Here is a 19,915-nt window from a genome sequence, read left to right on the forward strand (position 1 = left end):
TACAGAGACAGATTCCAGCGTATGGCTATAGAGTTCTCTCACACACACACACACCCCCCCAACCCAGACAGGAAGTTCCTGAACACACTCCGGTGAGCCTGGTGAGGTTGAGGTCAGGCCACACGGCCACGTATGTGTGTCAGGTATGAACAAGTTGCCAATGGAAAAGGAAGCAGGGACAGCCAGAGACAGGAAGCAGAGGAACAAACAGTCTATGTACAAATCCCAACACACACACACACACACACACACCTCATTAAAGCAGCTTTTAAAAAATGGCTACAGTGTTTCCCACTAATGAAGTGTTTCTGCAATCAGCCACAACGACAAAAGACTGAATGATAGAGCTCAAAACACACAGCCAAGCGCGCGCGCGTGTGTGTGTGTGTGTGTGAGAGAGAGAGAGAGGAGTGTATGAGTATGCGTTGAGTGTGAGAGAACCATTAGTGCAGCTACACACCCCAACCTGAGTGCTCTCTAAATTACAAATGACCAGCCTCGATCTGTCAAGCCGCTCAAGCCATAAATCAACCTGACTCAGAGTCGCTGAGGGTAAAAGAAGACAAGAGACTAAAGGAGAGAGAGAGAGAGAGAGAGAGAGAGAGAGAGAGAGAGAGAGAGAGAGAGAGAGAAAAGGAGAGACAGAGAGAGAGAAGGAGAGAGAAGGAGAGACAGAGAGAGAGAGACAGAGAGAGAAGGAGAGAGAGAGAGAGAGCGAGCAAGAGAGAGGGCGAGCGAGAGTGAGAGCGAGAGAGCGAGAGAGAGAAAGAAGGAGAGAGAGAGAGAGAGAGAGCGAGAGAGGGCGAGTGAGAGAGCGAGAGAGAGGGCGAGCGAGAGAGAGAGAGCGCGAGAGAGAGAGAAGGAGAGAGAGAGAGAGAGAGAGAGAGAGAGAGAGAGAGAGAGAGAGAGAGAGAGAGATCATTTCAGTGAAATAATAAAATAATGCATTGTTTCCACTGCTGGTGAGAGGCAGTGACACACACACACACACACACACACAGCTATACAAACAATTTCACAAACTAGCAGAACAAGTCAACATGTATAAAAAAAAGAAATAGAAAAACATCTAAATCACTTCTTATACAAAAACCCCGCCTCTTCAGGCCACGCCCCCTTACTAAACCGACGCCAAACTACGTGCTGAAGAAGAATGTGATTCATCTTTGGCTGTTTTTAGCCCAGTGATGTCTTTTTTTTGTCTGTATTTATACACCACGGTGCATCACACACAGTCGGAAACCACATCAACACATCTGTGCGACAGCAGCAACACGAGGAGCCGACGTCTCGAAGAAGGTCGGAGAATTGGGAAAGAAACAAACAAACAGAATTTTAGCACAAAAGCACAAAGCGGTGCATCATAAAGTGCTTGTTGTCGATATCACATGTTCGTGTGTGTTCGCCAGACCAGAGAATGCAAAAATTGTTTATGCTGTCTGGGTGGGCGGGGCATACTCGCTCTGTTCTGTCAATCACAGCAACGCAGCCAATCATGAAGAGATGGACATTTTTCAGCGTAGTTTAAGTCTCTTCCATATTGCCGTAGCAACAGGAGAAAAGTAAACAGAGTTCTGGACATTTTTAGGGTTCCAGAAATTGCGAAAAAGGCGTCGTAAAAATGAACACTCACCTTGCCGAGGACGGTGAGGCAGCTGGGGTCGAGCTCAGGCTGCTCCAGCTTGACCACACCCACCCAGCCATACTCATATAGATCCTCTTCATCATTATTATTACACAGACCCAGAGGATGCATCTGGAACACACAGAGAGAGAGAGAGAGAGAGAGAGAGAGAGAGAGAGAGAAAGATTTAACACCATTTTTATACCAAAACACATATATAACATACAGAACACAAAGCTTTGGGGTTTTATTACTCACATTCCACAACAATCTTTCCAGGAACCTTTACATTATAGCTGCTACATACAGAGACACATTCACGTTGCCAAGAAAGCGCAAAACCCTCCATTCGACAAGTTACAGGCTTTCCTTTAACCGCTACAAAAAACGCTGACGCTAAAGTCTCCTTTCGTAAAACGTCAAGTTGCTATGGAAACGATAACATACAGTACCAGAACGAGCGCATTAACGAATATAAACCTTTCCGTTACAGAAAACAAAAGCAGCACCAATCAGAATCCAGAATTCAACAGCGGCGTTCTCCTCGCTTGTTCAGCTCACCCTTTAATAAAAATGTTTGCATCAGCCACTTTCATGTAAGCCAGGATTCAAATGGCAGCTCTTGCAGTTTGAATAGCACACGCCTCGGAATCGCACTCGTTCCTTTTGGATGCACGAGCGCTCGTAAACGCGAGCAACTCCGCCGGCTTTGATCACAGCGAAGCCGCGCCGCAGGTGTTGATTAAAAATGACTTAAAGTTGGAGGAAAAGAACTAGGCCAAAGATTATTCCCTATTTACATAACTGCAGAAAGAGGTCACGCGTGGAGCGGCGTGCTTTACAGCTTTGTCATTCTTATCAGCAGAATATCAAACTCGCGATTGCTTTTACTTGAGAACGCTCAATAAATCTGAGCATGTGGTAATCTTTTCAGGCTCAAAAAAAATGTTGCTCAAACGGGTTGCGTTAATGCGGGCAGTCTTATAAACCAACACCCGCCGACTTCTGATTGACTCCAGAGAGTTAACGTTAGTTCACGACCTCCTGGGAAGTTTGTATTTTAGGGCCTTTTTACACCCGGTCACTTCATGTGTTGTCTCTGATCCGATAGCTATCTGATTTGTTAAAACTGTTCCATTTACATTAGGCCACATAAATACATCTCAGCGAATCGGATATTGATCCGATCTTTCTACTCCCGCCCAATATGCAAATATATTTTACCTCATTTCCGGGGTAATTGACATGTAACACACTTTAGTGTATGCGGCTGTTACAAAAAACAGCATTTACTGTTTGCTGCATTTTCGCTGGCAGCAGCAGTGCATTTTAAGACCAAACGAGACACCTGGGTGAAAGATCGGAGCCAGCACTGATGGGTAAACATATTTGTTTCTGGCGCGATGCACGACTCGCGAGTTACCTGCGAGTGACGTACTTCCGTTTGGGAGGAGTATAGTGCTGACGTATGTGGCTTGAACAACCACATTCATTTACACCTGTCCAGTTTCATCTGAAATGTGTCCCAGACCACCTCCTGAAGGGGTTTGTACCATCGGATTTATATCCGTCTCCAAAACGTTTCGGAGGGCATTTAGACCTGGTCTTTTTACCATCAGATAGCTATCTGATCACAGAAAACGCATGAAGTGACCAGGTGTAAAAAACCCCTATGAGTCAGGAACGTTCAGGTGCGTTCAAGTCACTTTTTTGGACTGAGATGAGAGAGAGGTTCTGTTAATGATCTAATAAAAACACTGCTAGATTTTTACTCTACTTTAGAAAATAACAAAGAATGCAGTTCATGTGTTTTGCATTTTTTATGTAGTTAATCTGTTTGTAAACCGCAAGATTTTCTAAAACACAACCAATTTCTTGTTACAGCAAACCAACCCGTAATAAATTAGATCATTTACGAGTCAAGGAATCGTCCGATTTCAACAACCTCTTCTACAGACGCTGCATCCTTTAATTGTGCCATAGAGAGTATAGAAAAACAGGCCACGCCCATCGACACGCCCCCAACTCGGAAACTCAACAAAATCCAGTTTCACGCTCGTAAATTCAACCTTGCGGTGGCGTTCTTGTTCGTTCACCTCATAAATACGACCTTTCTGACAAGAAACGACTTCGCGTACAGACGTTTAGCCGTTAAAGCAGCAGTTAAATCAAATCAATAATTCAGATCATTGTAAAAGTTTACAAAAATAAAAAATGTGCAAAACACACACACACACACACACACGTTGCAGTGAGTTTCCCCTGGAGGCCCCATGAGATGCTGAATGCCCCACTGCTTCCACCAGAATCCCCCTCTTTCTCTCACTCTCCCTAATCCATCTCTTTCTCTCCTTTCTTCACCACTGCTAGAGGTGTCCCTCATTCCCTCATTCTTCTCCCCACCTTCCCGTCTCATTCCAAACCCTAAGGGGAAGAAAAGCGGTGTTTCACATGTGGATCTTCTTACACGGCCGGAGCAGTGCATTCAGTCTCGCACAGTCGTCCGTGTTCACCACCAAAAAACCTCCTGCGCTCTACGACCCCGAGCGCTTCTCAATAGAGCTAGCCATGCACGTTTACTGAGCTTAGCATGGGATATGGACAACCGCCAAATGCCTGAGCATAACACCCTGCCATCCCACCTCCCACACACACACACACACACACACGCTCGACTCAGTCACTAACACAAATCACAGGGTCTTTGATCATCCAACAACAGCTACTTCAGCCTCCACACTACTATCGCCCCTGGTTACATTGGACACACACACGCACACACACACACACACGAGCTCCCCATGCTTTTTTGGTGTGTGACATGGCATGCTATGCTGGCTGTCTTTGAAAAGGGCTCCTAAGCAGCCTGTATGTGTGTGCGCGCGTGTGTGTGTATGTGTGTGTGTCCCGGTCGATACGACTATAACAAATCATTGTGATGCTATATTGTGATAAATGTTGCCACATCATATGATTACTAATAAACTAAAAGTTTTCTTGAATTGCATACTTACTAGTTATTATTGAGTATCTGATTTTTTGTTGTTGGATACAAATTTTGTACTTAAAATTGTTTTTAAAAGGTAAATATATTTATTTTTACCTTTAGAAACAATTTCAGTGTTCTGTTTAAAAACTGTTCGCAATTTTTTTAAATTTAAATGTTTATAATTGTCAAACAAAATATGCACAAAACAATAAGTTGCTAAAAGTTTTCATTTAAAAATCAGTAAATCGTATCAAATTCCAGGAAAAATGACAATCTGTATGAAAGGAGCCGAAACCATGAAATACGGATCGATACGTCGAGCGCGAACCCAGAAATAATAGGAAAGAGATCGGTGAAAGTAATTGGGTAAAGTACTTAAAACTGATTTCAAATCGAAATAAAAACAAAACAAAACAAAAACAAATTGAGGTTTGAATGTCATTTGTTAATAAATCAGATCCACTTGGACAATAAACAGACTTTAATCCGAACACGCAAGATTAAAAGACTTTACGTTAGTAAGAGACGTTAGCATGTCGCGATCTTCACGGAAAGAGGATACGAATCAAACAGAACACCGCAATGATTTATGGGATGATGTGGATTTATGGGATCACCACTACACAATGACCCAATAGTGCACTATAGGACATAGTTTGGGACACGACGTGATCCTTGATTGTTGACGGTATTAAAGTGTATCCTCAAGTATGTCCAACAATCAGAGCCAAGCCTTCTAGCACTCGCAAAACTCTTACTGCGAGATCAAAGCACTTTTTTTTCCCCTTTAGTCTTTGAGTATAAAAGTGTGGCATGTGAGAAATTTTAAAGTTACAAAAAGTCTGAAGCACATCCAGCAGAGAAGCGATTTTCACCTTGCCGAACACTTTTCCCAAATACGACGTGTAACCGCCGTCTCGTGAACCTGGTGGTGGTTTAGCATGCTTGTGTGGACTGTGTGAGATTTGTGCATAGTGGCTGGGTTCCAATAACAGAGGGCACACAGCGAGCAGCCTCAGGAATGGCATTTAGGTCGGAGCTGGTATCAATTTCAGCCACAACAATCAGGCAGCACAGTTCGCCGCGGGCCCCGGGGCCGCTATTGAACACTTCGCCATCCATTTCCCCCCACACGCTGAAACCACAGCCACAATAATCCACCCCAAAACCTGGAGAAACTTCTCACAGGAACCATTTCATTTCATTAGATATGATGAGCAGAGAAATTATCCTTAATCGATTTGTTACAAAGCCCCGACACTGAAGTCCCCGTACATAAACGTTACATAAACATATTACATCTTCACTGAATTAACGATCATATGTTTTCCTTCTAACAACTTTACAAGACAGGGGCACGATGGCTTAGTGGTTAGCACGTTCGCCTCATACCTCCAGGGTTGGGGGTTCGATTCCCGCCTCCACCTTGTGTGTGTGGAGTTTGCATGTTCTCCCCGTGCCTCGGGGGTTTCCTCCGGGTACTCCGGTTTCCTCCCCCGGTCCAAAGACATGCATGGTAGGTTGATTGGCATCTCTGGAAAATTGTCCGTAGTGTGTGATTGCGTGAGTGAATGAGAGTGTGTGCCCTGTGATGGGTTGGCACTCAGTCCAGGGTGTATCCTGCCTTGATGCCCGATGACGCCTGAGATAGGCACAGGCTCCCCGTGACCCGAGGTAGTTCGGATAAGCGGTAGAAGATGAGTGAGTGAGAACTTTACAAGACTTTATGTCTAAAACAATTATGTGAATTAGCTGCCGATGTAAAAGCGATGACTTAAAATATGAACCTTCTGACCAATCAGAATGGAGAATGTTTCAGTGCTGTGGTAGAACAGGAAGCCCCGTGTGTTACGGTTGTATGAAATTCACTACATGCCAAAGTAATTCATAGGTGAGAACAGGATATTTGATCCAATCTACATTCTTCAAATAACAAGACTTCGCCAGAAATAAGCGTCGATCCTTGAGATCAGGAAACCACGAACGTCATGAGACCAAAACCGAAACATCATTTTATTAAACACTCAGCAAAGCTCAACAGTCACTGGACAAATTGCATGCCTTAATCACAGTCATGTTGAATTTCACAACACTTGTAAAACTTTAGGCTTAGTACGGTAATAAACTAGCTGTGCGTGTTCAGGCCCGGGAAGGTGCATTAAAAAAAAAACGGTTTCACAAGAACACATGACTACATCATTCACACCCACAAGGCAGCGAGTGTAACCAACCCATGTAATAAAACCTCTCTCTCTGACCTCTCTCTAGATTTCTTCCTCATCCTGCCGACTACACACCCTCCTTCCACATATACACACCAATACCCTCTCTGTCTCCCCCAATTCCAACCCATTGCCCATCACCCTGCTGCCCCCGCCTGCTTGTCCACAAGGGAACAAGGAGGATTTCCTGGAATAACAAACTGTCCTGCCAGGAGAGGTGGGGGAATATTTGATCAAAGACAGCAGCAAACCCCATGGGCCTTCGGCCACTTAGAGCAGCCATGGCCTCAGCCTGCACTTTCAGGACAGCTTTTAAATATGGCCGAGAGCTTTTCAAATAAGCCCAAGGGCTCCGCGCTCCGCTGAACTTAGCTCAACGCCCTGCCGCTATGCTATCAGACAGCAGCTGCACAAGGGCTTTTCAGGGTCTTTGGCCTCCCACTGAAATCCCCCCCCTTCATCCTTTCTGACCTGAGCAGCCATTCCTTCTTTAATTTATCTGGCCTTCTTCACCATACACCATATACAAAAGCAGAGACATCTTGTCAGATAAATGCAAGCCGAACGCTAAAGTCGTGCCATGGCGACTACGGTCGGATATCGGGTCGGGTTTTCCAGATGGTAGAAGGTTTTCCTTTTAATCAGTAAAAGAATATGAGGAGATGCTCTGCTCAAGTTGGTGTCCCATTTCGGTTCTCCGCAATTATACAGCATCTACCAACTGTAGAAGGTCAAGGCAAGGAAGATGTTTTAATCTGAGAAGTGCCATGAAGGGCCTTGCTCAAGAACCCACCTTGCCAGTGCTGGGATTCAAGCTGGGACTTTATTACCATGTCAACACTGCACTAACCTTTCAATCTTCTCATGCACTGGGCATCTTAATGTTTGGAGAAGAGCACGATCTACCCTCGTCCACATACGATCTGCTACAGTAGTATCACTGATTGACAGGGGAGAGATTAACAACGTGCCACTCTTTGGTTCATCGACAGCTAATATTTTTATGCCTTTTCAATGCTATCTGTGATCTATGCAACACAATTCTAATTAAAAAGAAACCGAAATACAAAGCAGTGAGACATTCTGGAAAGTTTTTCATGCTGGGGTTGTACAGGTCAGGACGTACTTAAACGTCCTCGGTTTTCAGACGGACGGCATTCTGCAGGGGATAATTGTACAGCGGTACATACATTAACCGATAAGCACTCGATCATCAGCTGTGCCTTCTGGAAAGGATCTTGTGTATTATCTTGCTTTTAAAAACGTGTGAGTAATGTCTTCTCTTTGACCCTTGCCCCCTTTTTTCAGCTGCTGCATACTTCCAGGACTACCTCACTTGCAAGAACTGAGGGCATCGCTCACAATAACATATCCTCAGATCACAGGGAGGGCAAAGACTCAATCTGTTCCACTGCCAGTTTCCTTTTGGTGAGTGTTGTTTGAACTCTGTCCCACTATCCAAACACGAGATACCCACAGAGACTCCAGAGCTAGTCTGGTTTGTCTATCAGAATAGTGCAACTAACCCCAGATGGGACAGCTGCCACTTGCCAAATCTCTGTGTGCCAGGTCTATTTATCTTTCACACTTCCTTTATGTCTTTCTGTTTTTTCAGCTCGTCTCAATTAGGTTTACAGGTTCTTTGCCAGCCGACATGGCATTAATGTGAAATTCTGGGTGGATCCTGGGTTTGAGTGTGTGTGTATATATATACACACACACACACACACACACGAGTGACAGAACACACAAACACACACTACGAGGGCTTGGCCTATTTAAAGACTGAGGAGGAGATGGAATAAGAGAGAGAGCAAGCAAAAGAGGGAGGAAAAAAAGAGGAGGAGACAGAAGGGAGGAGCTTTTCTCCCTGCGATTGCTTATGTCTTCTAGTTTCCCAAGCACTGAAAATAACTTCAAAGGGGATGGCTGCCTTGAAGAGAGAGGAGAGAGAGGAGATAGAGTTTCAGAGTGGCAGCTGGAGAAGCCTTGCAGGTGGGGCCTGCTCTTACAGTGTAATATTATCTCCGAAAAAAGGAGCCTAGTCCCTTTTTCAATGCAGGAGACTTCCTCTCCTTTGTCCCACTGACAAAAAAAACGATGGAACCACAGTTGCAAAAGTTGTACCCTGGCCAAAAAACGGCCTAACAACCTGCAATTTGCTTGAAAGGCAGATGAATTCAAGACCCACGCTAGCGAGTGACATCATAACCCATTAAGCAGCAACGTGAGAGCGGCGGCTGCGCTTAAAGGCTAAAAAGACCACAGCCTGATCTGTGTGAAGCGTGAAGTATTTCAAGGACAGATTCAAACCCTCCCCCTCGCAACACCGCAGCAATCCGAGCGAGGAGATACTTCAGGATGGTTGGCATACGAATAGGACTATAACCACTCCCCGCTTTACGGAGTCGCCTATTAGCATCTCCCTCAAAAGCCACGGCCACATGCCGTCCCCGTAGATACCGCACAAACAAACAAGTGGTGCGATTTGTGTATTAGAAGACAAGGCTCTGTGCAGACACTTAATATCATGTAAATATTCAGATATGCAACCGTGAGGCCGTGGGGAAACAGCCTCAGACATGCAAGAAGCACGCCATGAGTAGAGATTTAAACCATCAATGGCGCAAAGGAGATTCGCTTCCCAAAAGCCCAGTACGGTATCAGTTTCAACTTTCTCAGTCACTTCAAAGGCTGAAACATGACTACTGTACAAAACAGATAATGAGAATCGAGAATGAAAGATGTGCCATTACTTCACCTGATCGAGATTTTGGCTTTAGAAATTTCCATTAAGCAGAATAAACTCGGAATAAATCTGTCTTAATTTCCACTGCAGACGAATAACCGATGATGTACATATAAATATTTGTGAATATACCTTATCTGCAGTGCACAGGTTTTAGTCCGCGTTGCAGTGGATTGTCTTGCGCTAAATTCCTGTCCTCAGACGAGCACCAGAACTAGCGGGGGTCAAGATTTTTTTTTTCTTTGAGCCCAGTGTTTTGAAGACATTTACCTCAGAAGATGTGTTGATTCGTTGCGACTCTTCTTGAGGAGAAATATGACGCGAAGCTCTCCCGCGGAGTGAGGAAGAGGTGGACAGTTGTAGTGTCCAATGGACTTATGAGATTTGTGCTCAAGCTATTTTCAAGACTTTAGATTGGTTAATAACTTGTAAAAATAACAGACCCACGTGGGGACTGACCAATAGCATCGATATGTGAAAAAATATGAAATTGACCAAATTTGGACATACGGGGTTTCCGCCCGACAGCGACGATATGTTAGTAGGGATGAGTGATATGACAAAAATGTAAGCATTAGTACAACATACATTTCTAAAAAAAACATGTTTTACATATTAACAATACATTTTGATATTTATATCGATAACCCATTTTTATTAATTCGTGGAATTCGGATGAACGCATAACTCATCAATTGATAGATGTTACCTCATGACTATCCACAAGCATTTTTGAGTCAACATAATTATCTATGACGAAACTACCGTTTAGTCCGTAATTGACCTCCAGCTACAATTTTAAGAGCTAGCAAATACGTTTTAAACCCTTGATGTGCACTTTGGCATGGCACGCTTCACTCGCTTACTGCAAAATAAAACCGGTACACAGTCGTAAATACGTCATGATTTATGCCAGAGGAAGGTACATGTACAGTACAGGTCTGGATATCTTCCTACGATCATTCCTGAAGTTCAGGCGGTGGCCAAATCTGAGCCGAGCAGGACTAGCCTTAGCGACACCTTTGAAGATCTTTGAAGAGACTTTGAAGATTGCGGCAGAGGCAAATGTCTGCGTCAAGCTTTTGGAAAACCCCCACAGATGTGGAATGCAGAGCAAGCCACTGCCCAGCCTGCTGGAATGCGATTAAAGGACTGAAAAGCACCAGAGCTCCAGTGACTAGAGATGGCAAATGAAACCCCCACCGAGCCTGAGTATAATATAAGGAAAGGAAAAACAAAGTGAGATAAAGAAGGAAGATACACGTAAGCTATAGTGTGTACGATATAGAAGGAAAAGTGCAGAGTAAAACTATGAAAATGAAAGGTAATGGAAGGAAATGCTGGAAAAGTGGAATGATTTGTAGTGAAAGCAGGTCTTAGCAACTAACAAAGGAAAAAGTTCAACAAAAATAGCAAATGCTGTTACTAAAGCTACTAGATTTCATTTACCTCTAGGCATTGTGGTATAATTGTATGAGTTAAACCTGAGCTTAACTTAAAAACTCTGTAAATATTCCTTTCTGTATAGAAAGCGCTTTTAACTGAAACTAGATTTGTAAAGTTCGTCGCAACAAACTTTGATGTTGGCTTTGAAGAGGCAAGTATTCGCAAAGGCAGGTGCTTTTTGGAGGCGAGTAGACATAAGGGTCAGTGTTACTTTTGGAGGCAAGTGGACAGAAAGATAGGGTGCCAAAAGATTTGGAGGCAAGTGGAGACGAGCATGTGACGTCATTCAAATACTCCTGAGGAAGTTCCCCTCATTGTTCTGAGTGTTTTGATATGTCACATGTCCATGTTGTAAAAAGTTTTTTGATTTTGCATATTTTGGGGGCGGGGCTGCGGCACAACCGAAAGGCCAGTCGGTACACCAATTTAAAAGTTTGTTCAGAGTATCACCCTAAAGGAGCTGGTCGAGTTTGGTGTAGATAGTTCGAAAGCTTGCCAGGTTATAAACCTCCAAAATTTATAATGGGAGTCTATGGGAAAAAAGGCCAATTTGAGACCTGGTACCGGAAGTACCGGTACTCGGATCGCTTAGAAAAGTAATAACAACAAACTTCAGACCAGGACCTACAACATATCCAAATTTGGTGCATGTGGCTCGAAAGCCCTAGGCCGCATTAAATTTTATAAATTTTTGTCTAAGCTTAAATAGGAAAACAGAATGTTGGCTTCTACAAAGCCAACATAATTAACACTATAATAAATAGCTCAAATAAATATAACTCAAATAAACAAAGAGTCACCTGGCATGAAAACCCGGTATCTGTATACCCCAACTCTCGACCTTCCCAATCATATACAGCTGACGTGCGTCAGCTACATCTCTGCCCTCTTACGTATGCCTTACGTCGTCTTGGCAGGCTTCTACAAAGGGTGAGTAAAGCCTGGAGATGACTGGGCTGATCCTGCAGGCTCTCCGAGTATGACGGGGAGACCTACATTTCAAAAGGTCAACACCATTCCGTCCATTCCCACCACTCTTCTCCATCACCTCCACCAGATAGAATGACCTTCTGCTGAACGGGGTACTGCACAAACAAACATCCATGTTTCAAACAAGCGATTGCAGCCATGATAAACTAGCGATGAAGATGAGACATCAGCATCTGTGCTGATAAAAGAGGCAAGATGTACATTGACTAAGTGTGCTAAAGGTTGTTCACTAGGACACAAACTTAGGATACCAACCACAACTACAGTCTTGCTTAAAAAGCTACTTACAATTAATGATATTTGGCAGATGAGCTTATCCAGAGAGTCTTACATTCATGTCAGTTTTCATACAACTGAGCAGTTAAAGGTTAAAGGCCTTGCTCAAGGGCCTAGCAGTGGCTTATCCACAGAGCTACCGCTACTTGCTAGTTGTGGCTACTCATGTGATGTCTGAGACATTTTCAAGCATGTATGATCACCTCTGCAATTTTTCCTGAACTCATTTGAACTCTTCTGGACCTAACTGTAAGTACAGCAAAGATACACAGCCAATGAACCAATAAACATCTGGGTCACACTCAGCAGATCTCTGAACCCAGTTCATTATCCATGTATAGGTGTTTGACAACAAAGACAAAATGTCAAGACAACAACCTTGTTTTTATTAGAAGTCATTTAGCTTCTTGTATCCAGATGTTTGTTAGAAAGTGCATGCCCAGAGGATCCTTGATGCCAACATGGAATAAACCAATACATCCAGTTCCTGTTCCCAGGCAAAGTAGTGATAAGTTCACAGGATAAACTGGATCTGGGTTTATGACCGTTTTCTTGAGAAAATGAATTCTGGGGATCAGGCCTGCTGTAGTGTCGATTTCTCTAGGAGTTTTGTGTGTTGTACAATCGCATTTTAGCCACCAAGCCTCACTTGGTGTACATGCCTTGTGAGGGCGTGATGGTCCAGCGGTTAAGGCGCTGGGTTCCTGATGAGAAGGTCGGGGTTTGAGCCCCCAAGCTGCCAGAGACATCAACGTTGGGTCCTTGAGCAAGGTCCTTAACCTCACCTGCTCCAGGGGCGCCATACTATGGCTGACCTGCGCTCTGACCCCATACCCTGGGATATGCGAAGGTCGTGGCCTAATTAGAGAGTTTGACTCCTAACCCTAAGGTTGTGGGTTCGAGTCTCGGGCCAGCAATACCACGACTGAGGTGTCCTTGAGCAAGGCACCAAACCCTCCCCAACTGCTCCCCCCAGAATAAATGGCTGCCCACTGCTCCGGGTGTGTGTTCACGGTGTGTGTGTTCACTTTGGATGGGTTAAATGCAGAGAACAAATTATGAGTATGGGTCACCGTACAGTACTTAGCTTTATGTCACGTCACGTCACGTCACAAGCTAGGACTACTTACTAAGTCCTTAGCTCTGTCAAAATCCTTGTTTTATGTAGCACCCTGGTCCTGGAGAAACATTGTCTAATTTCACGCTGTACTGCAACAGCGATATATGATTGAAATGACAATATAAGCTTCTTGACTTGACTCAAATGTGTCTATTTTTGGACGAATCGGTCTAGCCGCTATTTCTGTTTCTCTCTCAATTCGTTGCTTAACATACTATTCACATTTCAGGGGTGAAAAAAAAACATGTCAAAGCAGTTGTGAGACTTTTATGTCATTCTTGCTGTCAAACACCAGAAGCCTGTAAATCTCCAAAGGAGATTTTTTCGGTCTTAAATTTCATCTTTTTTTTTTAAATAGGCAGAATCAGAAGTCTCTAGAGAAAAACTTGTCAAAATATCTACCCGTCCCCTGACAAGCTCACACGACTCTACCAATCCCCACCACCTCCTCCCCCTGTGTATATAACAGCTGGTTCAGCTGTGAAAAGCTTAGCTGAAACGGAGCAGGTCGAGGTCATGCATCCACACATCCACCAGGGGATCTTAACAACTCTGGTCTCTATGCCAAGACTACCAATCAATCAATCAAAAAAAAAAAAAATCACGAGTCCATCATCAGACACTGGACATGAGATGAGGGAGGTGAACCTTTCAACCAATCACAGCAGGAACCTTCTAAATGTTAGCTTCTTCCTCAGAAGTCACACAGTTTCAAGTTACAGAGATAAACCTAGGTTAAATGATAGGGTTTAAGAATCTGTGGTCATGGGGGGGAAAAGAAAAAAAAAATTTCAGGCAGTCAAAAGCTAGGAAGGAATACGGCACCCCGTCCAAAGCTGGATTTACAGAATAGCAAAAACCAGAGCACACTTTATTCCCTGCTATTACCTCTGGGTTGAGATGTCTTTCCTGTTACTTGGATCTGGTTTCATCTACCTCACTGATGCTTTTGTGAGACACTAACTTTATAAGTCTTAACCTGCGCTAAGCCACAGACCAACAAATGGCATCCTGAATGTTTAAGGGCAACAAGTGTATTTTATTGGACTTCATGTCAATTTTCTACATGAAATTATATATACATACATATATACAAAAATCTAGCACACAATTTCAATTACAGAGATCTAGCAAATCGCCGACACTCGATCCGGGTATTCTAGAAAAGTCGTTGCTACGGGACAGGTTTTGAAGTGCACTAAAATTTGAACTGAGGAAGCCCCCACCGCTGTTTGCCTTAGGCCCTTGATTCTTTTTTGTTTTGAATACTAGAGCTATCACCTTTCAGAAGGAACTGAAGAAAACCTGGCTTCAGGAATTACACGACTCAATGGGCTGATCATATTCTAGAGGAAATGGGAATGTGAATAAACAAAGCGAGGCTATTTCCTGGAGCAGGGCAAGGAAAGGCAGGGAGCTGGTCAGAGCGGTCCAGGTCTCCGGTTATATTCCTTGAGGGAGGACCTTGGCCGCCATGCACAGGAGAGCCGGAAGCTATTTGGAAGAACTTCAAAAATGGGAATCGCTGTATTCGTGCCATGGCTGGAAGGGGAAAAGAGCAAAGTCGGAACGCATAGATTCTCTTCTCTTGTCTTGCTTGAGAGAGCACGGTATTAAAAACACAGTATTCATTTAAAAAAAAAAATAAAATAAATAAAATTCACCAGCACTATAAGATGTAAAACCAAGACCATACAATAAGACACTAACAAATCCATTGGGTTCAGGCTAAGTTCAGATCAAGAATTAGACTGTGCAGAGTTGTCAATCGAGCTCAGCACTAACATGAGCCGACGATTTAACTACAGGGAAAACCATACAACTTCTGATCCAAGAAACATCAACAGCCCAGAAAAAATTTGTATTTTTTTAAATCACAAGTGATGTATTCCAATGTGCCCTTTGGGTGGTCGAGATTCAACACTCATTTTGTTAACGGTCCATAGGCTGTTGATACTGTAGTCAGTAAAATGATCTGACATCATCCATGTCATGTATTCGATTTCCTTTAAAATTTAAGCACTTTTGTGTGTTCCACTGCAGTCCAAATCCACCGCTTAGAACAGGAATGTAATTAGGGCTAGATTATACGATGATCTGGATAGCGTTATAAATAATGTCATAATATGCTTTTTAATATGTTTGTAATACATTTCTTAGAAAATTTAAGATCACACTTTTAATGTTCTTAAAAATCTTAAAACAAACAAACAAACAACTATTTTTTGTTAGTTTTTTCAGGGTTGAACTTTTTGTTTTTAACGCCACGGTTGACAAAAGAGATCCTTTTATTATTGAACATCATGGAAGCAAATCATCTCTTTCAAAGTGGTCGATTCAAACCCTCGCCGTCAACTCGTCTCAAGACGAGCATCGGGTCTGACAAGTCAGTAATACCAATTTTCCTTCACACAAAAGAGAAAAGTAAAGGGGGGGCCCACTTTGGAAAAGATTAACTCTTAGGGGGCCAAGCACCATTTGCATTGGGTTCTCTCACCCCCTCCTCCATCGAGGTCTCGTTCTAGAGCTAAGTACGTCTTTGATACTTGACTATAAACAATCTGGAGGAGTTACAGGTTGCTTTTGTAGTTTCTGCAGCACTGGGAAAGGGGAGGATCATGTGTGTGGGTGCCAAGGCTGGGATTTTGTGTAGCTTTTCTCTTTCTAAAGCCCCTCCCCTTACCGACACACCCCTCTCATGCTCCTTCCACCCCACCGACTCCAAAGAAAAAACTAAACCGGAAAAGTTACAAAATTTGAACGTGCTTATAGATGAGTGATAAGGACAGAAGGCAACGATCAAGATCCTGAATAAAACATATAGGGTAGATGTCCGCTTTTAATAAAGAGAGGATCAAGGATGCATGTCAGGAGAAGGAAAAAAAAAAAAAAAAAAAAAAGAAACGAGAGAGAGAGTGAAGGAGACAAAAGGAGGAAAAGAGGGAAAAGTTCAACTCGCCTTGGAGCTTTTCTTAAAGTCATTACATCAGCTTTCTTTTGCGTCATGGTGCCAAAAGGGCTGCACTTTTGATAAACCAGAAAATGAAGTAAACCGGCTTCAAACGTCGGCCGTGACGTTTACTTATTGCTTTTCTTTCTCTCAATTCTAATTTTCGATGGATGATAGCCAAGGTTAAAATATTCAAACAAACAAAACAAAACAAAACAAGAGACAAGAAAACCAATTAGACTGTTGCCAAAGTCTAAGCCATTAAGCCAGGATTCCAAGCCTGAAGGGTTGAAGTCCAACACGTGAACGCTTCTTCTGCTGCATCATTTCAAACTGCTGTCTACACAACGTCAGAGTCCAGCTGAAAAGGCTTGGAGGAGCTCTCAGTTATGCCACATGGGAGCCCTTACTCAGAAAATCTCTTATCTGGCCAAGATCATAAATACTCTTCTTTGGCTGCAGGACAGGGACAAAATACCATACTGTCAGTGCAGTATGCCTTGTAAAGTAGCAAAACTCCCAATAAACAAGCCATGGTATTTCAGGAAAAAAAAAATAATAATAATAAATACAAAAAAAAATTGTGATTGTTGGAACGTGTAAAAGCAATTCATCTACACATAGAAAAAATGCTTCGTAATGTTGAAGAATGAAAGCAGCGTACAATAATTCACCTCAGGACTTGTGTATCGCAGCAAAGGATATTTGTAGATATTGTAGAATGCGTAAATTTTTTTAGCAATTTTTAGGTCTCGTTATATAGTCGTTGAAGTCTGTAATCGATCGATCATTTAAATCAGTAATCAATAACTTAGTAAGTCAGTAAATAATTACTTAAGTCAGTAAGCCACTTAATAACTATGTCAGTGAGTCAGTCAGTATTTAACTAACAATCAGTCAGTAAGTGAGTAAACCAAGCAGTCCATATGTTAGGTAGTAAGTCATTAAAATCTGTAACCAAGTCATTAAATTATTAAATAATTATGCAAGTCAGTTCTTCAGTCAGTAAGTCTGTAGTAACTAAATCAATAAATTAATAAGATATTTGTAAGTCTGTTATTAAATCGCTAGGTCCATAATTCGATAATTCAGTCAGTAAGACAGCAAGACGTTGATCTGTACATTAATATGTCGGTGATCCTGTAAGTCGGTAAGCAAATCAGTGAGTCGGTAATTCACTACGTTTATAAGTAAATGAGTCGGTAATTCATTACGTTTATAAGTAACTGAGTCAGTAATTCATTACGTTTATAAGTAACTGAGTCGGTAATTCACTACGTTTATAAGTAACTGAGTCGGTAATTCACTACGTTTATAAGTAACTGAGTCGGTAATTCACTACGTTTATAAGTAACTGAGTCGGTAATTCACTACGTTTATAAGTAACTGAGTCGGTAATTCATTACGTTTATAAGTAACTGAGTCGGTAATTCACTACGTTTATAAGTAACTGAGTCAGTAAATATATGTACAAGTCAGTCAGTCAGTCAGTAACCAAGCTTTAAAAAGAACTCCACCAAACATCGATATTTGATCGATTTAGTAGTGTTTTTTGAAATGATACCTTCTAAAAACTGAACATTGGCACAAAGATAACGGTTTTAATAAAACCATTATATTGAAGAGGAAAAAAGGAGGCCGTACAATCCGTAGGAGAATTGTTCAAGCTTCTTTTTATAATGACCCAAGCGTTGGGCTGTTGGTTTTTTTGACCACAGTGGATCGTGTGTATCACATGTTATTTGGCACAGGTTTTACGCCAGTTGCACTTCCCGATGCAACCCTCCTGTTTTATCCGGGCTTTGGACCGGCACCGAGAGTTAGCTCTTCAGTACCTGAGTTAGCTCCCGGCCCGGAAATCAAACGCAACAAGAGCGTGGGATCCTGCCGCTGTGCCACCAGGAGTCACAACATTCAGGATGAAAATAGATTTTCTAGTCAGGTTAATTACTAAAGAAATGATTGTAAACCCGGATACAAGTTAGACGGAAACCTGACGTTCATGCCGAGACATGTGTCAGACTTCAAAGAGGAAAACCACAAATTCGTCATCACCACCACCACCACCACCACCACCACCACGACTGGGACCGAAGCAAAGAGACAGGACCACCATCGGTCTCTGCTCTCAGGCAACATGAGCTCACTTATCACACGTTTCCTGTCCGGAGCCAGAGTAAGACGTTCAACATCAAACCACACCGAATCAACGTGATCACATGACTCACAGACTGAACACCGCCGAAGAGACGGCTTCAGACTTCAAACTGATTGACAAGAAGAGCGATATGAAATAAAGTAGGACAGGAGATAGAAATCGAGTAAGAGTTATTCAGGCTATTTTATTGCCTAGTGTCATTATTAACACTATTATGTCCATTTATTTTATTATTTCAATCATTTCTCTCATGAACTCTACTGTATTTATTCCTCAGGTATTTCACCTTAGTCGATAAAATATGTTCAAACATTGTTTTTATCACTGAAGTATTTTGTCTAGTTTTAGTTCTTCAGTATTTTTTTAATTGAGGAAAAAAAAAAACGTTTTTGTTCATATATTTATATATTTATGCAACTATTTTGTCTGACGGTCGTGTTATAACTCTTACGCCTTAGAAATCTTAGAAAAAAAAATACATGCGTACGTTTATTATTTAGACAAAATACTTAAGCATCGAGAAGAAAAGCAAAATGGGGGGAAAAAAATAGTTTTCTGTACTTTGTTTTTATTCATACACCTGTGTGTTTTTCAGATGTTTTTGTTTCTCGAGTGTTTCACACCTTGCAAACATTGCATCACACAGAGTCACGTTAATAAAGCTGTACTGAGATGAACACAGAGAGAGGGAGAGAGAGAGAGAGAGAGACACAGAGTGAGAGAGAGCGAGAGAGCAAAAGAGAGACAGAAAGAGAGAGAGAGTGTGTGAGAGAGAGTGTGTGTGTGAGAGAGAGAGAAAGAGACAGAGAGAGAGAGCACAAGAGAGAGAGAGACAGAGAGAGAGAGAGAGAGAGAGACACACACACAGAGTGAGAGAGAGCGAGGGAGCAAGAGAGAGACAGAAAGAGAGAGCGAGAGAGAGAGAGAGAGAGAGACAGAAACAGAGAGAGAGCGAGAGAGAGTGTGAGAGAGAGAGAGACAGAGACAGAGACAGAGAGAGAGAGAGAGAGAGAGAGAGAGAGAGAGAGAGAGAGAGAGAGAGAGACAGAAACAGAGACAGAGAGAGAGCGAGAGAGAGTGTGAGAGAGAGAGAGAGACAGAGACAGAGAGAGACAGAGAGAGAGAGAGAGAGAGAGAGAGAGAGACAGAGCTCCAGGGTATATAGTGAACATACTGCTCTGTTGCTAGGAGAAGTGAAGCCACTCTACAAAATATTTGCCCGACTGAGAGGATAAACTCATCGGGGAAACACTGAACTCACACACAGCATAATAACAACAAAGAGAAGAAAAGACTAAAGGAGTGCGGATGTGAAAACGGGCGGGACGGTCAATTATCAAGGGAAGCCGAAATGTCCACGCATCCATCATGGTAGAGACCGTGCAAAAGTT

The 19,915-nt window shown here is 42.7% G+C and overlaps 1 protein-coding gene across 1 annotated transcript in view; it reads right to left on the reverse strand.

Annotated features, from left to right (window-relative positions):
* znrf3 (zinc and ring finger 3) overlaps positions 1-19,915 on the reverse strand; it is a 68,703-nt gene that overhangs the window by 21,452 nt on the left and 27,336 nt on the right. Inside the window, exon 2 of the mRNA XM_060883067.1 lies at positions 1,634-1,756. Within this exon, the coding sequence (XP_060739050.1) occupies positions 1,634-1,756 (123 nt within the window). The remainder of the gene's footprint in view (positions 1-1,633; positions 1,757-19,915) is intronic.

This window comes from Tachysurus vachellii, chromosome 12 (assembly GCF_030014155.1).
Source record: "Tachysurus vachellii isolate PV-2020 chromosome 12, HZAU_Pvac_v1, whole genome shotgun sequence".
Lineage (NCBI taxonomy): Eukaryota > Metazoa > Chordata > Actinopteri > Siluriformes > Bagridae > Tachysurus > Tachysurus vachellii.